The 19,522-nt window shown below is 37.2% G+C and overlaps 1 protein-coding gene across 2 annotated transcripts in view; it reads right to left on the bottom strand.

The window, feature by feature from the left end:
* LOC140153357 (poly(A) polymerase beta-like) overlaps positions 1–16,225 on the bottom strand; it is a 34,479-nt gene extending 18,254 nt beyond the window's left edge. For both annotated transcript variants that reach the window (XM_072176087.1, XM_072176088.1), the window contains exons 1-5: positions 16,066–16,225; positions 3,249–3,392; positions 2,413–2,561; positions 1,414–1,523; positions 501–554 (exon numbers count right to left, since the gene is read on the bottom strand). In XM_072176087.1, coding sequence (XP_072032188.1) covers positions 501–554; positions 1,414–1,523; positions 2,413–2,561; positions 3,249–3,391 — 456 coding nt within the window. In that variant the 5' untranslated portion in view covers position 3,392; positions 16,066–16,225. The remainder of the gene's footprint in view (positions 1–500; positions 555–1,413; positions 1,524–2,412; positions 2,562–3,248; positions 3,393–16,065) is intronic.
* Between the last annotated feature and the right edge of the window lie 3,297 nt (positions 16,226–19,522).

The following is a 19,522-nucleotide window of genomic DNA, read 5'->3' as shown; positions in this document are numbered from 1 at the left end:
TTTATCATGTGTTCATTGGGCAATGGAAGCATTGACTTTTGATTTACAAAATTGTATTTTCAAACGAATTATTTTTTCAGCTTCAAACAATTTTTTTCTTCAATGGAAAGAGTTGTGATTTTCAACAAGTTTTTCTGTCAGAACAATGTTTTTGTTTAGGCTAATCGACTACTCACTTTATGTATACATAACGGGAAATATTGTTGCTTGTTAAAAGTGTATTTTAACAACAGCAGTTGTTTTTAAAATACATTTGAAAGGATTCAGTGGGTCAATCATATTGGAGTTTGAATCAATACATATTGTAAATCATTAAAATGAATCATTGGTTTGTATTTTGATCAGGTAAAGTGCCCCTAAATGAAACCTGCATGCTTATTCTTGTTTGCATCACATTATAAATGCATGTGACACCAAGGCCATGATTTCCAGGTAAACAGGTTTCAGACAAGGTAAGCCTTCTATTAAGATGTATTACATTTACAATCAATATTGCTTACCTCAATCCCATCAAACTCTGTTTTGATTACTGGTACAAATGCTTCTTCCACAGCCTGTACAATACAAAAAGATAACAATATTCAATTATTCATTAAACAGGTGTAAAATTGACTTGGTGAAAATACAAACATGAAATTTGGCACAACCTGGGTCTCACAAGACTACCAATTACAACAAATTGCCTGATATGTAGTCATCATCATCATCAGCTTTCTCCAACTATTGCGATCTTGGGCAAGCAAAACAATTTTGTTTGGCTGCAGCATCCCTTAAGTATCTCCAAGGAGGTGCTGGACATACTGTAAATACAGTGTGCACGGCCATCCCGGTTTCCTCTTTCCATGTGGTGGAATATAAAGGGCATATTCTTTCACAGGCTCGTCGTCTTCAAGACGCAGTATATGGCCAAGAAATTTTAGTTGATGAATCTTGACTCTGGCAACCAGTGGAGTGGTGTTGGTCAGATTGTAGATTGTTTCATTTGGAATCAAATGATATGTGGTCAAAATGTTTGAAATGAGTCAACTTGTATTTCTGATTACTCATCCAACTGATTGTTTGCCATTTATCTATTCTTCGGCTTACCTCAAGTTCGGGAGTGATGTCAATGCTATTCACAATTGTGCTGAAAGCATCCAGACAAACCACCCTTGTACACATGCATGTACACTCTACGCCCTGAACACATGATCCAAAGATATAGGCAATACACTGAATACAGGCTTTGGCTTTCATATAATTACTCTAGTCATGATTGTCACCTGGTCAGTAACAAACAATGATTGGTGAATTTGATTGGACACACCCAGTGTCCAACCAAAAAGAGATTCTCAGGAATGATGTTTACGTACTTCTAGTTCTATCTTCAGGAACGATTTTTCCATTACGTTTGCTTTTGCATAAGTCACTTACCCGGAAGTCTTTTGTTTCTGGTCTGGTTTTGATGATCTCAACAAATGAAGAGAAGAAATCTGTACGATCTATATGTCTTGGTGCCACACATAGCGTATCAATATCAGCACCTGTAACATACATAAATTAAACATACAACAGGTTGAACTGACCATGGTATAGTAACGTAATCCAGGTAACATGCTTACAAGTTAAAGCCCCACATTGGGAATCATTGTTTCGCAGGAAAACAGCAGACAGTAGGCCAGACCATGGGCAGTCAGTAACATGAGTCGATTTATTTCACCTTGAAGGCATAGTCAGTCATGCAAAATTGCAAATATGGGCTACCTTTCCCCTCAGCCATCCATATGTGATATGTCATGCAATTTGTGGCACTACAACTAGTATAGCATCTGCTAGTCAAATTATACTCTCATTTCCACATCTGTTTTTTCAAAGTGTGGCTTTAAAGTTCTTTTTTTTAGTGTGGGTGGGTTGGGCTGTTTGACTGCGCATCTTTTGGATTTTTTGTATCACCCTCCGCATAAAGACACCAATCAGGTGCACACTTTGTACGACCGCCACCTACCACACTAACCAAGGACATGAGAGCTGACCCACTACTGTCACTCAAATACACACCTCATTTACAATACATATATCTTTGCCTTGCTGGCAAAAGTCTTGGTCCTTCTTTTGTGGTAAAAAAGAATGGGTAGGAGCGTGTTTATGCAGTCAATCAAGGACACACTTACACAATAAAATCTGTATGAGGTGTGTGGGTGTGCTTGTCAAGGGTAATCACCGCATACAATGACGTCCGATATCGGCAATCACTTTTAAAATCAAATGTTTGGAATATGTCATGTATAAACGCTATGTGATTCCATAGTATATTACAAGTAAGAACCCAAGTTGTAGAATGTTTTCATTCCCAAGTTCCCCAAACCTTTCACAATGATGAGTTCCTTTCAAAGTGACCCTTTTGAGGTTTACAAACAATATAATTTCAATTACCTTTTGTGTGTACTCCCAGACGATATGAGCCAAATGTGTAGATCTTGCCTCCCACTGTCTCTGCTATGTTGGGTGGAATGTTCTTTTTGTAAGAAACGTCTAGAATCCAGTCTTTAACTATCTTGTCCAGTTTAGCCAGGACTGCCATCCTGTAAAAGAACATAAAACAAAAAGAAATCAAGTATGATCACTGGGCAACTAAATCAAAACCGAAAGTTAAACTGCTAGCCCGACACCCTTTTTGGTCGGTCAGTTTCAACATAACCTTCTACATTTCACTGATCATATAAATCCCAAGCTGTGCCAAATCATTTGAAATGAATAATAATATACCCTGTCACAGATGGAACAGGTGGGCATTAAAGATGCAGATTCATTCGCTTGGCAAAAATATCGTCAAATCTGTATTTATGTTAACAGAACGACATTACAACACAGTGGCTTATGGAGTACCGGTACGGCGGTACATATAATCATGCAGAAAGTTTTACGTAAAATCATAATCAACTGAAATTTTGGGAATTTAGCTGTTTTTCGTGAATATCTAATAATACAGTACATGTACCATAATGTTAGAATCACAAAATACTGTTCTCAACATTTTGATGCAGCACATATTTACTAATGATTCTTTACTTTCTCTAACATTGACAATGTCCTTTTTGTTCTTTGTTTGTGTTAAATCAGGAACGGATTAGAAATTATTCCCATTATTCCACATTTTGAAATTGTCCTTTTGATATCAACCACCAACATGTCATCTATCATTGTCAATGAACTATTTGAAGGATGTTAGATTAGCAACATTGGCACATTGATATTTTGTGATCACTCACCGATGATTGAGTTCATCTTCATTTTCAAAGACACCGTGGGGTTTGAGAGCATCCACTAGCTCCTCTGTCTGCTGCCAATCCTCCGGTCTAGGTTCAGCCAAGCTTATGGGAGAAGTGATACCATATGTCTTTGGAGGCTCCATGCTGCAACAATGACAACAATAATCAAACAACTTAATATAGGCCTATTGTTGAATGCGTGCATCTGTTTAAATTGAGCATTGGATACAGTGCAATAACACCAATACTTGGCATAAATGGGATTATATGTATCAATCATGTTGACCACATAGTAAAGAAAGCTTACAAAGTTCTTGGGGTGCTTCAATTTGAAACAATGTTCCGCACAGACAATTTTATTACTTTCTTTAAGCAAGGTAATCCCATCAATGAAAACACTGATCTTCCTGGGGGCCCTGCAAGAGCCGTACATTTACAAATTAAAATATAACTTTTAAATAGTATTCATACTGAGTACATGAGGAAAAATATACTTGAACATGAAATACCGTATTGTTTGTAATAAACGCTCCCCTCTAATAAACGCCCCTCCAATGTTTCTGTGAAAATTGACAAAAATGCTAACATTTCCATGACATATCGTGTAGGTAAGCTTAAAACTTGCATCAGTCATGTCAGTCACGATCGCTAAATTGAATGGACAAAACCTATTATATGACTCAACTCCCATCCATTTCATTGCCTAATTATGGTAGAATTTCACTAATTCCATGCACTTACAGGTGTAATTTTGTTGTATTCCCCACAAAATATCATTTTCCGTGCGCCACCGCCATCATCATGTATAGTGTAAATCCTCCTTTTAATAGGAGCACCATCGGGAAATTGAACACGAGGTTTTAAGCTTTTGTCACTGACAATTCACTTCCAATAAACGCCCCCCCTTTGGAAAAATGCAACGCCCCCGGCGTTTATTACAAACAATACGGTAATTATGTTTACATTATAAACTTATGTTGATAAATTAAATTGTCTTGGTTGAGGTGTACAATGTAGCATTCTTAAGCATGGAGAGACTCATTGTAATGAAGACTCTACGAATGTTAGATGGAAGATCATTCCATATTTTAGCTCTCTAACATTTGAAGGTGAATTGTCAGTGAAATAAACTTAAAAATCGGGTTAAATTTCCCAATGGTGCTCCTGTAGAAAGGAGGGATTTACAGCTATACAAATACTAGTATTATGGCGACGGTCATGGAAAATCAGGGACTGCCTTTTGAGAAGAGTGAGAGCAATCACTCCTCTACAGCTATTCTTAAGTTGCATTTGCAAGAGTGATTTATAGCTCCTCTAGATGACTAGTTAAATTCTTTATGCTTTAATGGCCACAGGTAGACATGTCCACATTGCTTATTATAGAGGGCGACATTCAATCCAAAAAGTTGTGTCCACAGTAGCTCACAGTCAATGGCTTAACTGTGTAATCCCCATAGGGAAATACAAAAATTTGAAATTTGGACACCAGAAACTTGACGACGTAGTCTAAAAAGTGCTGGTACTTTATCCTTGATACAGAAGTCAGCATGCAGTGAAAGTTAGATTTCATAAAATAAAATCGCCTTTGTGTAAAATGGATCATTGTGGTAAAAAATGGTGCATTACATGCTTTTTTGTACAGTAAGTCAGTGTAAGGCATTGTCAATGATGGGCGCAGAAAAGTGCAGTTTTTAAAAACAGACATTTGCCCATAACTTCGCTAATTTTTGACCTACAGACATGGTTGACCCCTCATTTTTTAAGTTAAATAATCACCTTTTTAAACAAAGTAATTTCAATGTGAAATATCCTACTTGAAAATTTTGTGAACATGCCTACCACAGGTGAAAACAGCTCTTCTAAAAAAGCTCTTCTTGAAGAGACCAGAAGAGCATTATAGCTCTTAAAAATGCCCCTCTTTTCTCTTTTTCAAAAGGCAGTCCCTGAAAATATTATTTTTGTGGTAAATACATGTACATCAAAATTACACCCGTAAGTGCATCATTGTAATGAAGCTACTTTTGGCCCTTTATGTTAAATGTATTTAAATTATCGTAGGCGTATTATATTTCTATATAATGTGTGGTATAAATGTGCTGGTTAACTAAATAATTCTTTAATATAAATGTAGACCTTAAAATTCAACATGATCAGATAATTAATACAAGTAGGCCTTAAATTTTAGCATAATCAACTACAATGATGTCCGCTGCCCTGGCACGATCATACGCCCTCTATATTATTGTGGGAGTCAACCTGGCTAGAAGTTGCCGCTAAACCAATCAGCTAATTCTGAGGAGTTGCGCATGAGCAATGAGACAGACTTTTGGCGTCGCTTTTTAAAACAAGTAGCGTCATTCCGACAGCAGACTTGATTCGTGAGAGACATAGTTTTTATTTAGCTCAATTATTTAGATTTACAGTTGATTTCTATTCCAACAGACAGAAGATCTGCAGGTGAGATGTAAAAAGGGTTAGAAAAGCCACTGCCATGCCGGCAGTGGCCCATGCCAAATCCGGTATTTGGTACTAAATTTTAGGCCTAATTAATGACTAAATCAAATCTGGACATGTAACTTTTTATGTATTGTAAGCCGGCTCGCTAATGATATGGAGGCTGATAGGCCTCCTGCAGGTTCCTGATGGAGATGTGGTTACTACAATGGCTGTGCAAAAGGTTGAGTCTTTGCTGTATAATATCTGGTATCTTCAGCCGTGCGACCCATTTATGAGAGCTTCTTTGCTCCAAGGTGTCAATGCACATTTAAGATGACTGATACTGCCGGATGAAGCAAAGGTTAACCAGGGTTTTTAATATTTGGTTTAAGCTTAGCATAGACCGTTTGGCCTATGCAGTGTGCGTGCATCGGTTAAGCTTTAACCTCAGCCATTGTAGTGAACCATATCTCTGTCATAGAACCGAGCCATGTACTTTTAAGCTAAATAACATCCCCTCATTATTATAAATCAAAATCTTCCTGTGTCAACATTTGAACATCTAAAATAATAAACAACCCGCATGAACGCAACTGGAGTCTTGCCAAACAATCATTCTTTCAACACTGTATGCACCCATGTCTAAGGCATGAAGAAGCCTAGGTATAAGCCATGCGTGATATTTAATGCATGTTTTCGAATAGGTATTTAATGCTTGAGGTCGGCTGGCCTGGTGCTCGTAATTTAGGCGTTAAAAAATAACACCCTCTATTTTTAAAGACTCCCTTTCTGTATCTTGCTAGGTTGCGTTAAACTTTAGGCCTAAATAACAGGTAGGCATTTGTCCACTCCTTTGTAAGCTTATGTATAAATGCCTTGTCATTTCTATCCCTCATTACAGCACGTAAGTCCACACAAAAACATTGTATTAACTTACGGCTTTGACTACGACTTTGTGTAGACAGCTATTGCTGTTGATGGAATCCATTGATGGAAAGAAATAATAATATGAGAACTGTGAACATTCTACAACTTGTGTTTCGTCTGCTTTACTATTTAGGCCGTTCATTTACATGTCATTGTGACCCCAGCACGGGTCCGGCCCGTCCGTAAACATGGTCTAACGCCCTCATAATATTCTCATAATCCCCTCCCGGTTCACCTGTTACACTGGCGTAGCGCGGCAGGATAAATTTTCTTTCCTATCAGGAAAATTGACCTCAAATTTATTTTATAAATCAGGAAAATGGAGAGTTTTATGAGAACGTGCCGAACCAGGATAGTAACTTTCCAATCTGGTGAAAATGGTTACAAAAGGGTGAAAAAAAAAAAAAAAAAAAAAAAAAAAAAAATGTAATGCCCTGTCAAAGCTTACGTGCAGATCCGATTTTGGATAAAAGAAATCAGGATGTTCCGTTAAAAATGGATTTATAATAGACATGGGGCATCAGTCTCCATAATTTGTGAGCCTAATCATGTTTTTGAGCATATCACTGTAGAAACGGGTCGTATTAGAGCCTATTGATTAATTAAAAAGGTTTTGATCCAAATGTGTTATGAAATTAAATGAAGGCATTAGGCTAGGCTATGAGCAAGAAATGTGAGTAGCAAACACTCCTATAGGCGCAGGCCTAGATGGTATCGTTAGGACAAAATTTCCTGCATGATCACAACTGTTAAGTAAATGTTCAAAATTGGTTTTAACGGAAAGTATACATCAGAGTCTGATGAGGTATTCAAAGATATTGTGGTGCAGTGCATGTCTTGTTATAAATATATAAATAAACAAACACTTCCTGGCCCTAAGAAGCGTGAACATAGATGAAATTTGTTTAAATTGGAGAAAATTTAAATTGACGTTGAAACTGAAATTAAGCAAATATAATTAAGGAGGGTCTATTTTATATCTGCAGGAAAATCAGCGTTAAAATTTGGAAAGATGGAAACCCAAGAAAGTAACGTGATTTTACGATCGGGGAAGCAAATAGGATCAGCGAGTAATCAGCCCTCAAATGAGCAAATTTCAGTGCAAGAAGGTGCGAGCGCTAGCTCTGCAAATGGAACGACAAATCAAACCCCAGTCCATGTCAGAGAGGCCCCTGGTCCTTCTAATAACCAAGAAAATAGAGATGGTCTATCTGATGGTTCTGTACGTAGAAAGAACACAGAGACTGTGAGCCATTCCATTCCTCAGGTTCAAGAGGAGGAAGAGGAAGTTCCTTTTGAAGATGCGAGTGCCCTTCATGAATGGGCTGGTGGTGATCAAGGTAACGATCTTGCTGGTATGGTCAAAGAAATTCGAGAAAGTCTATCTCAGTTAGAGCTCGTCTCCAAAAGAGATCAAAATACCCAGCAGATCTCTAGTAACCCAACTCCACTCAGGCCTTCTGAATCTAGACCAAATCGCAGAAAAACTGAAAGTAAGCCACGATCTTACGATGGTACTTCTTCCTGGCCTGATTACCTGATACAGTTCAGAATGATTGCGAAATTAAATGGGTGGGCTGAGGAGGAAAAATTGTTGCACTTAGGAGGATCTTTGGACGGTGTTGCTCGTGAGATTTTGGGGATATATAGATGTTAGTAAGCGAGATACCTTTGAAGGCCTAGTCCAATGTATGGAAGATCGTTTTGGGCCTAGTAGGAAAGAGGAGATCTTTAAGACACTGTTGTGGAGCAAAGTTCAGAAACCAAACGAAGATTTCCCAGATTTGGCTTATGGTATTCGGGCATGGTGCGAAATGCTTACCCCAATGCTTCATTTGACATGTTGGAGCTAATGTCCAAAGATCACTTCATGAAAGCAATTAGAGATCCTCATATTCAGTATATGGTACAGTTCAAAGAACCTGACACCCTTGATGAAGCCATTCGTACTGCAATTAAACTAGCTGCTCGCGAAGAAAACGGAAATTCAAAAACTGGGGTACAAAGGTAGTATCGGTTTGCCGATCTATCCGATCAGAAAACCCGGATGAAACTGTTGCCCGTAGCCTAGTTAGCCTTGATAAGAGGGTGAGCAACCTTCAGGGTCAACTTGAGCAACTGTTAAACATGATGAAAAATATGAAATTTTCTGAGCAACCCCGTCATGTCAGAGAACCATTCCCAAACAACTCAAACACCATTAGGCCTACATGTTACTTCTGCAATAAGAAGGGTCATGTCCAAAGAGACTGCCCACGTAGAAATCAGAGAGCAAATTATCACTAAAATTTAGATCAAGTTGATCTCAAGGGTCGGAGTTAAACACCGGAAAGACCCTTTGCAGCGAATGAAAACATTAAACTGAGAAAGGATGGTGCGTATATTTCAAAAAGGTTCAAGATGTAGATTTATCTTGATATTGATTCTGGATCATTTGTCACTGAATTCTAATATTTATGAATAAACTCCTGTCACATTTAAACCTCCGCTTTTTGACATTTCATCATGTTCATGATGACCGCTAGCGTGTAAATTGAAGTTAAAAGAAAAAGGCATTTTCAAATTAGATATACGGTAGATAATAAAACAATTGAGCATGGGTAGCCGTAATAGATGATAGCTTGGGCTACGATTTCTGTGCGCATCATTATGGTTGTTTAGATCTATAGTCAGTGGTGAGTTACCATTTGGGGAGTTACCCAAGTCACCATGCTATTGACGAGTTCATTGAATCGCAATGTTGTAGTATATTATAGCTAGCAATCAAGATGTGATATTGCCGCCTGATGTGAGTGAATTAATGCTTATTCCTGCATTCTTCATAGATATGCCCTATTTTTATGCTGGAGTTGTTGAGCCTATACCTTTGAGATTACTGAGAAATGTGATTAAGTGTAACCAAAGGAGTTGGTAATCCAAGTGATGAAATTCAGAAAATTGATAAAGAGACCGTTGCTACTTGAGCCGATTTTAAAGTCGGAAATAGTGATTCAGTTATTTAGAGTTTTAATAAAGAAGAACTTAAACAACGTCAATAAGACCCCGAAATTGGGTAGGTTATAGATGTTACGCCGATAGTACTCAGAAACCGAAATGGGAAGAAGTGAGTATTCGTAATCTAACATTCTGTAGAAATTGGGAATGTTGGCGATGACTTGGTATAACAGAAGGGGTGTTCTGCCTTGTACGGTTGATTAGGGATCCCTTGAAATATGCCAGGGTAGTGTTTCCTGAAAAATTGCGTAAAAGTGCACATTACGACAATTGCACGATGCGAGATGTTCTGGGCATTTGGGTCAAGACAAAATTTTCGAACGTGTTAAGGAACACTACTTGTGGGTGGGGCAGCATCGGGAGGTCGTTGAATGGGTACAAAAATGTCCCAAATGCATACAAAAGCTGAAACCCACGACTACGTAAAACCCTCCATAACAAGCCACAATGTTGATGCCCCCGATGGAGCGATTATAGATGGATGTATACTGCCCTTGCCAGTAACAGACCAGTAATGCGTTCATGTTGTGTATTGGAGAAAAGTTCTCCAAATGTGTAACTTCTATACCCTTGCCAAATCAAGATGCTGGTAAACCATTGCTTAAGTTCTGATTTACCATATTATAAGTATTTTTGGAGTTCAAAAAAAAAGTATACATTCAGATCTATAGGTAAATGTTGAAACTAATGAAAGTAAACTTTTTAGTCAATGATGGTACTCATGCTCATAGTAGACGTGTTAGGAGTACGTGAAGAGTAGAACCACTAGAAAATAAAAACAGGACCTTATAACAGGTGCTCAAATTAAATACTCAACAAAATCAGAAAGACTGGGATTTTATCTCCCGTATGTAAATATGGCCTACAGATCGTCTGTGCAGAGCATAGCACTGGGTTTACACCCTGAGGTATTTCCAGGTAGAAATGTGAAGTTGCCCGTAGAATCTGGTATTTTAGGCCTGCTAAGAAAAAGGAGCGTGCAAAAATTAAAATCTTTCTGGGACGGTCATATAGGCCTACACCAGCGTTGAACAAACAAATCGTAGGGCCTATTTTAGACCGTATGGTGGTAACGTAAGAAAACTAGAGCTGGACATATCTGAATCTATATAAGCGAAGAAATCGATGATTTTATGAGTCATAAGACGTTAGGCCTATGACTGCTGATATCCCAGAAACCCGGTCAAAAAGGGGACGAATACTAAAGAAACCCATGTGGTATGGGATCAGTAGATAAATAGCAGATAACAAGGCCTACTAAAATAATACATCGTAGGAAATATATGCATGACACGTCTATCAGTCTGAACAGGAAGTGGCAAAATAAAACTTTTGTGATTAAAAGCGTTCGAGAAATACGTTTGTTTTGTTTTATCAGATTTCAAAATAAGTCCCTTGGTAAATAAATAATAAAAGAAAATTTATAAAAATAGAAATATGAGGGTTTATCCTCATCTAAATAGAAATATGAGGGTGTATCCTCATCTAAATAGAAATATGAGGTTTATCCTCATCTATGAGGGTTATCCTCATGACGTCAACTCTGGAAGCAGTGTTTTCGAACAAGAATTCACCTCCAACTTTAGCGGACGGTAAAACGCGTGCGTACAGATACGCCAATCGGAAACGTGGCTAATCTTAGTTGTCAAGCAAACCATAGATGTTAAATGAGCAAACGGAGCTGTATGTGCTACTCCTGGCGACCACGACACGGTGTCTCAACCAAACAGGAAGCTAAATGGCATTGGATTTTGAATTCGAGATATACCAAAAAGAAAATAATATTCAAGAATGTGTATTTCATGATCGTTCTCTTTGTAACAAAATATATATTTGATGGTTGTTTATGACAACCGGACAAGGAAATAAATTTTATTATTAAATGCTAACAGTAAAGGTTGTGAGGAAAGCCTATGGTAATCCGAATACGTGCTGCTCTGGCATGTTCGACCACCACTGTTTGGGGCATTTAAATACTGGTTTAATAGCTTTTAATCATTTTTGTGTTGAGAAAGGTCCTGATGTTTTAACATCAGGTGACTTTCGAATACTTGCTACTTGGGCAGGTGCACTGGAAGTTGACCAGTTTTTGTTCATAAAAAAAAAATTATGGCTGAGAGGCGTGATGATTCCAAATGGTTTCAATTACTGCATTGTTTTAGCTTTAAATCTGATGTCAGAGTTGCGCGAATTTTCAAGCAAGAATTTAACATGCTTTAGCATGGCTTAAGAATGTTTTTTCAAAGGTGTAGGTCCTGTATGAATTCCCAGTATAGCTCAGTATGGTAGTTGTTTTCAAAACACGCTGGTATCAACCAAAACTTTTTGATAAAAGTTTCTGCGCGCAGTATTGTCATCAAATGTTTTCTTTGACACTCATGAAAATCTCAGTGCAGATTGTTTCTCTAAAATTGTTGATCGTGATTCCTCAGCCATAATTTGTGACATTGTTATATGTTTGAATTCTTCTAAGAACCCTTGAAATAATTCAAGAGTATTGTTCAATTGTTGGTTTTAGAAACAATAATAAAAATTTAGAATGTTCGCTTAAATATAGAATGTTTCTTTTGTTAAATCCTGCAAATTTCGGATGACCTTTGACCGTATTTCCAGCTGCAGGATGTAAACAAAGGTACAAACAGGTATGAATGTGAAACCGTGTAAAAGGTCGATCCTTAAGATACAAATTCAGAAACATTTTGGTAAGTTGGGATATGGTCAGAGTAATCATAATGTATGGGTACGCAGTTGACATTTATGGTGGATCTGTGAGGTCTTTCTACTGTGTTGTTTTGAAGAAAATAGGATGCACGAAGGTTAAGCTTCTGGTACTAAAACGTACTGGCAGTGGTAAATAAGCTGTGCGTGAGTTTAATACCTGTGTAGTAGAAGTAACCTCATAGATTACCGTGGTGTGCAGATGATGTACTTGTTTATAAGGACTTCATGTGAGTCTTATTGGTTCAGAAAGTCGCTTCATTATTTTTATTGTTTGTAGTACGGTATGTCAGATTATTTCCCCCTGGAAATAATCTTCCGCCCGGTTGGGAGGAATGTAATGAAGCTACTTTTGGCCCTTTATGTTAAATGTATTTAAATTATCGTAGGCGTATTATATTTCTATATAATGTGTGGTATAAATGTGCTGGTTAACTAAATAATTCTTTAATATAAATGTAGACCTTAAAATTCAACATGATCAGATAATTAATACAAGTAGGCCTTAAATTTTAGCATAATCAACTACAATGATGTCCGCGCTGCCCTGGCACGATCATACGCCCTCTATATTATTGTGGGCGGAGTCAACCTGGCTAGAAGTTGCCGCGCTAAACCAATCAGCTAATTCTGAGGAGTTGCGCATGAGCAATGAGACAGACTTTTACGTCGCTTTTTAAAACAAGTAGCGTCATTCCGACAGCAGACTTGATTCGTGAGAGACATAGTTTTATTTAGCTCAATTATTTAGATTTACAGTTGATTTCTATTCCAACAGACAGAAGATCTCTGCAGGTGAGATGTAAAAGGGTTAGAAAAGCCACTGCCATGCCGGCAGTGGCCCATGCCAAATCCGGTATTTGGTACTAAATTTTAGGCCTAATTAATGACTAAATCAAATCTGGACATGTAACTTTTTATGTATTGTAAGCCGGCTCGCTAATGATATGGAGGCTGATAGGCCTCCTGCAGGTTCCTGATGGAGATGTGGTTACTACAATGGCTGTGCAAAAGGTTGAGTCTTTGCTGTATAATATCTGGTATCTTCAGCCGTGCGACCCATTTATGAGAGCTTCTTTGCTCCAAGGTGTCAATGCACATTTAAGATGACTGATACTGCCGGATGAAGCAAAGGTTAACCAGGGTTTTAATATTTGGTTTAAGCTTAGCATAGACCGTTTGGCCTATGTAGTGTGCGTGCATCGGTTAAGCTTTAACCTCAGCCATTGTAGTGAACCATATCTCTGTCATAGAACCGAGCCATGTACTTTTAAGCTAAATAACATCCCCTCATTATTATAAATCAAAATCTTCCTGTGTCAACATTTGAACATCTAAAATAATAAACAACCCGCATGAACGCAAATGGAGTCTTGCCAAATTGTCATTATTTCAATACTGTATGCACGCATGTCTAAGGCATGAAGAAGCCTAGGTATAAGCAGCGTGATATTTAATGCATGTTTTCGAATAGGTATTTAATGCTTGAGGTCGGCTGGCCTGGTGCTCGTAATTTGGCGTTAAAAAATAACACCCTCTATTTTTTAAAGACTCCCTTTCTGTATCTTGCTAGGTTGCGTTAAACTTTAGGCCTAAATAACAGGTAGGCATTTGTCCACTCCTTTGTAAGCTTATGTATAAATGCCTTGTCATTTCTATCCCTCATTACAGCACGTAAGTCCACACAAAAACATTGTATTAACTTACGGCTTTGACTACGACTTTGTGTAGACAGCTATTGCTGTTGATGGAATCCATTGATGGAAAGAAATAATAATATGAGAACTGTGAACATTCTACAACTTGTGTTTCGTCTGCTTTACTATTTAGGCCGTTCATTTACATGTCATTGTGACCCCAGCACGGGTCCGGCCCGTCCGTAAACATGGTCTAACGCCCTCATAATATTCTCATAATCCCCTCCCGGTTCACCTGTTACATCATCAAGCAAGAATCTTGTGAAATTGAAATTCGACCATAATTAGGCAATGGAATGGATGGAAGTGTGAGTCATAATAGGTTTCTCCGTACCCAGACCACAGAAGTAATTAAAAAATACCCCTTTTCTTTAGTACCGTACGGGTATGTACATTTTTTTGTACATCATCATGATGGTAGCGAGTCTGACTATACGGATATCTTGGATATTTGCTTCGCGCTTGTATGCGCAGCCACAAAGTAAATATCTGAGAAACGGGCATCAGAAAAATGCGTCGGATTTACACTGTCACTGGGATCATGCAACGTGCGGGCAAGCGGCCTTGCGTCTTCTTGTCTTTCTTCCGTTCTTTTTCCACTTAAATTTTCACTTTATTTATTTCTTTTTCCTCCATGTATTTTCTCTGATCTTGTGTCCTTCTTTTTCCACTGATTTTTTTCCATTTTTGTTTATCCTTTTTCACTCACATATTTTTCTTTGAACTTCTATATTTTCCTTCCTCATATTTCTTTCGTTGTCCCAAGCTTTACACATTCAAGAAGTTGTTTTAACTTTGTTTTTTTACCCCATAATTTCCCTCATACATTTATCGAAGAACTGCCCTCCTTCATGTCCTTCCAATTAACATGTTAAACCAGCCCGTAGACAGCTCGTTATAAAAGTAATTAAAGTATGGAAGCCGCCATTACCCTGCCATCGCGTAGGCCTGGAACACTACCGCGATTTCTACCGGCTATATCGCCGTCCGTGCTCTGCGTTCAAGTCATGAAAAATCGCGGTTTGCTGCATCCACGGTTAGACTTTTTCAAGCCTGCTACAGTGCATTTTTTTCAAATGTTGAACAGGTTTTTGAATACTTTTAATTATATTTTTTAGCGCATCCATAAACTTAATTTATCAAATGCATTAAATCAACCAACAATCCCGCTATCCGGGCCAAGATTTATACAAGAAAAATACTGTTTCAATCACGAAAATTAACCTAAATTTCGCGCATACACGTAAGACTTAGCGATAGTCTATTCAGATATCGTTGTCAAGCTCGAGGTGATTGACCTCCAATGATTGACAGTTGGGAACGCGACTGTACGCGATGCTGAACGCGTAGTCAAGGTAGCCGGGTTCTAAAGTGGGTGCTAAAACCTCAAATGGCGACCTCCATGCGTGTACCGGGGGTGCTAAAGTGGAACCAAAACAACAGCAGGAATCGTGTGTTAAATCTACATAGAAAAAAAAAGGAGGGATCAGCGAAATTTACTGTCAGCCCTCTGGTTAAACCTTGACTTCTTCAAGTGTTTGGCAACTGTTCAACTTTCGTCATGCAAAAGTAAACCTTGATCAATGCAAAAGAAATAATTTAGTCCCTAATATATAGCGAGGGTGGTCTAAAGGAAAAGATCGCCACTGATTTTTAATTTTCATTTTAATTACTTTTTAGTTACAACGTCAACGACTACGTTAGTGATACCAAATTTTGTGACTGACTGAGGGTGTCAAAAATGCAAAAAGTGATGGACTCGCTATAATGATCATGATCATGGTGGATGGCAATTCATGAATTGCAACAAACAACACAGCAAACATGACAAATAAACATGAACCATCCATGCCATCTGGCATCATACATGCATACAAATTTATCATCATCATTCATGTTCATGCAATCGATTCAATGCATGACATGTTCATGCAATTCAATGCATGAATTGTGAATGTGTCACAATGTGATTCAATGTCAGTCAATGCACACGCATGAATGATTTATGAGCAATTTTCATCTTAAGACAATAATGTGCACTTTACCTGGCCCAACAGAAATACCACTTGTCAGCTTGTCTTCATATCATTTTCGAAAAATAACCCAGAAGTTGCTAAATTCGTGAATTTCGTCGCACACAAAGAGTTCAATCACTGCCAATTTTCCAAAATATGGCGGAAGGTCACGAACTTAGAATTGTGCCAAAGCTGATGTATGAGGGCGCTAAAACAACAATTTTTGTGTCAGACAGGGTACCGTTCTCGTAGATATGAGATCAAATAAAAAAGTGTTGCCAAATTAGTTTCAATCTACGCGCTTCTGAACAAAAAACAAATGAACCGGTGCGCAAACATACCAGACTGTCTGACGTTGATTGTCCGATCACTTAGTCGTGAGTGCTCACTTTGCTATAGATTTCATACCAAATCAGAATAACGTTTTCCCATAGCCGCCTGTACTAAATTTTCCCCCAAACAGCCTTTTTAAAATGGTTATTTCTCAAAAACTATAGCTCGGTGACCCCTCTTTTATTTTAGATATTCGATGTATATCGATGAAAGTTAATTGGTACGAAGTTTAAGAAAAATTGTTGGACGGGATCTTGTATGGACTATACCCCTTAAAAGAGTTGATCTACCTCATACCCGGGACCTCATAGTTGATCAACTATAACAAAAGATGTAACTATAAATAACATTGCTTCATTAAAAATGCCGATTAAGACAGTTTTCCCTAGGCTGTACAAAGTGTGCATGTGATGCTCCAACATTTCTAAATGGCCTATCAGACTCCTATCCCTTGCCGGAGTCGCCCTGCTTATTCACTTTTCTAAGGAAATTTGATATGCTATTAGTTTTAGTGCCCGAAATGGAGGGGGAAAGTTTGATATTGATAATGTCGTACAAATTTCAACTTATTTTACAATTTTTGACCACCCTGTATGTTTAACGCAAGGGATACCAAACTCTTTCTTCCCAATTTGTTTGAAAGGTCCATGCAATGTCTTTTCGAATCCATATTTATTTATTTATTCATTTATTAAATAAATAAATAAATATGGATTCGAAAAGACATTGCATACATAGCTTCAAAAGGAAAATATGGGCTTTACCATATTATATCATGACAAGAAAGATACTTTTGTTGTTGTTCAACCCTGTATATTTCTTATCCACGCTGTCATGACTACTTTGTTGATTTGGCATGGCCTTCAGGCCTTGTAATATAAGCTTTCCAGAAATATATACTTATATGGTCTAAAATGTATTCATTAAAAGTTGTGTTGAAGTGAATCAAAATGGGTGATTTCTCATTTTACCTTTATGTTTAGGTAGCTGCCTCGGATACAACACCCTTGCAGAAATAGCTCCTGTGTCTGATCAATCAGGTCTATTCATTTAAATCTTAACATAACAAAGAAAAGTATTTTCCCCACCTAGTATTTTAAGAGTCTTATAAGAATTGTAACAATTCTTATGTTTTTCTTTATTTTTTTAAAATTCCCTTAATTTTGACAGTTTTTGATTTTTTTTTGCCCACTTAAGAAGGAGCTATGGTTACCAAACTTTCAGTGTTTACTTTTTGAAAAAAATTATTTTTTCCATTTTTAATTTTAGGGAATGTTAGAAACACTGTAGCTTAAAATAGAAACACTTAATTGGAAACAACTGACGAGAGAATTAGACATTAATCTTATTTACCATCCCTGAAAGTTTGGTAACCATAGCACCCTTCCCTGTTGGCTAAAAAAATCCCAGAATTTAGGTAATTTAGTGTTTCTAGAAAAAAAAAATCCTAAAAAAGTACCAACATTCCTGTTAAATATATGTAGACCGCTCATTCTACAAAATCCGGTACCAATCCACTAAAAAAATAGAAAAAATAAAAGTTGTTCAAAAAGACCTGCTTTTTGTGTTTTTTAAGAGTAAATGTATCACTACTTTCAGATGTAAAAAATTGCCAACACCACTTGCATATTTTTCTTTCAGGAAGTCATGATGTTTTTTAACACTAAAACTCAATGTAATGTGAGCTACGTTACCGACTACAAAATGGGCTGGTTTTACTCAATCCAAGGTCATAAAAAGCAAACTAAAGATCACTTGAGTGAAATGTAAAACCGATTTCACCATTTCATAGAAGTTTTGAAGATGCGTAAATGAGTGTGTAACATAGCTCACAGTAACGTAGTTCACGGGTTTTTAATGTTTTTAATGTGATTTGCGAACGTTAGAACGTTATGTCGGTTAATTCTAATATAAATGGGGTTCGACCACTGGTAGCTTTAACATATTATTAGGAAGTACATGTAATACAAGTGCATACTATAGAATCCTGGTAACGTAGCTCACCAATCTTAACATGGTCGGTCGAAATTTCAATGTTTACAACATTTCTATGCCAAAAATGCTACAGCATCACGATTTTTACTGTAATTTTTAAAAACCTACGAGTGTTTACTTTCAAAAACCGCAAATTACATTGTACCTCTGTTTTACTTCTTTCCAATAACGTGTGTTAAAAAGGGGTAACGTAGCTCACAGCTTTGGTGGAAAGTGCAATTTATTTTAGAATTACACAAAGACGTTTTAATCACTAAAAAATAATGTTGATAAACAATATGATGGTGCGTTATCTAATTAAAAAACAACAAATATGTAAAGAAATCGCATTTATTCAAAGAAAATATTCAGGGTTAGATGTGACACTTGAGCAGTGGAAACGCATTTTTAGCGATTTTTGAGCCTTTGCAAGGGTTAATCAGGCTGAAGAAAGCATGGAAAACTATATATGTCCGTGTATATCTCGTTGAGTTCTACCAGAAAAACAACATATTTGATGCCATAAATGCTCGACAAAATGTTTGTGGACCAAAGAATGGAAAAAAGGCTATTGGCACCGGATTTTGTTGAATGAGCGATTATAGGCCTACTTAAGTATTAGAAAATAAACTTGGTTTGTATTATTCTGTGATATATTGGCAGCAAAATGAAACTGAAAACTTTTATATACAACTGCTATAAAGGAGAGAAAATCAGTTTTAATAAAATCTTTGTTTTCAAAAATGTTGCTATTTTGAGAAATTGGCAAAGTGCCAAAAGCCCTTCCAGTATAATTCAATGGGATTTTGAGATGACAAAAAATTGCGTAACTCAAAAACGCTTTGTTGGAAAAAATTAAAACTTGGCAAGTAAGGTTTTCTCATCAATACACACATCCTATATCATTTTCAAGGAGTTCTGAGCATGACACCGTAGCCGATACAGCCACCTTTAGGCCTTATAATAGGCCTACAGATAACCAATTCATGACATGCGATATTCTATGTGTGTTACCGGTATCTTTTTAATATGCGCTTCTGTACAAAAAAACATAGAATCTGGATGGAATTTTTAATAAATCATTTTATTTCATTTGCAAATGCTTTAAATAACTTTTGTGATTAATTTTAGCAATATTTTAGTCTCTGAGGAACTCTGAGCCCTGTCTGGGTCAAGTTGC

Source organism: Amphiura filiformis, chromosome 5, assembly GCF_039555335.1.
Source record: "Amphiura filiformis chromosome 5, Afil_fr2py, whole genome shotgun sequence".
In the NCBI taxonomy this organism is placed as follows: domain Eukaryota; kingdom Metazoa; phylum Echinodermata; class Ophiuroidea; order Amphilepidida; family Amphiuridae; genus Amphiura; species Amphiura filiformis.
Note: the sequence above shows the minus strand (reverse complement) of the source record. Positions and strands in the feature narration are given on the sequence as shown.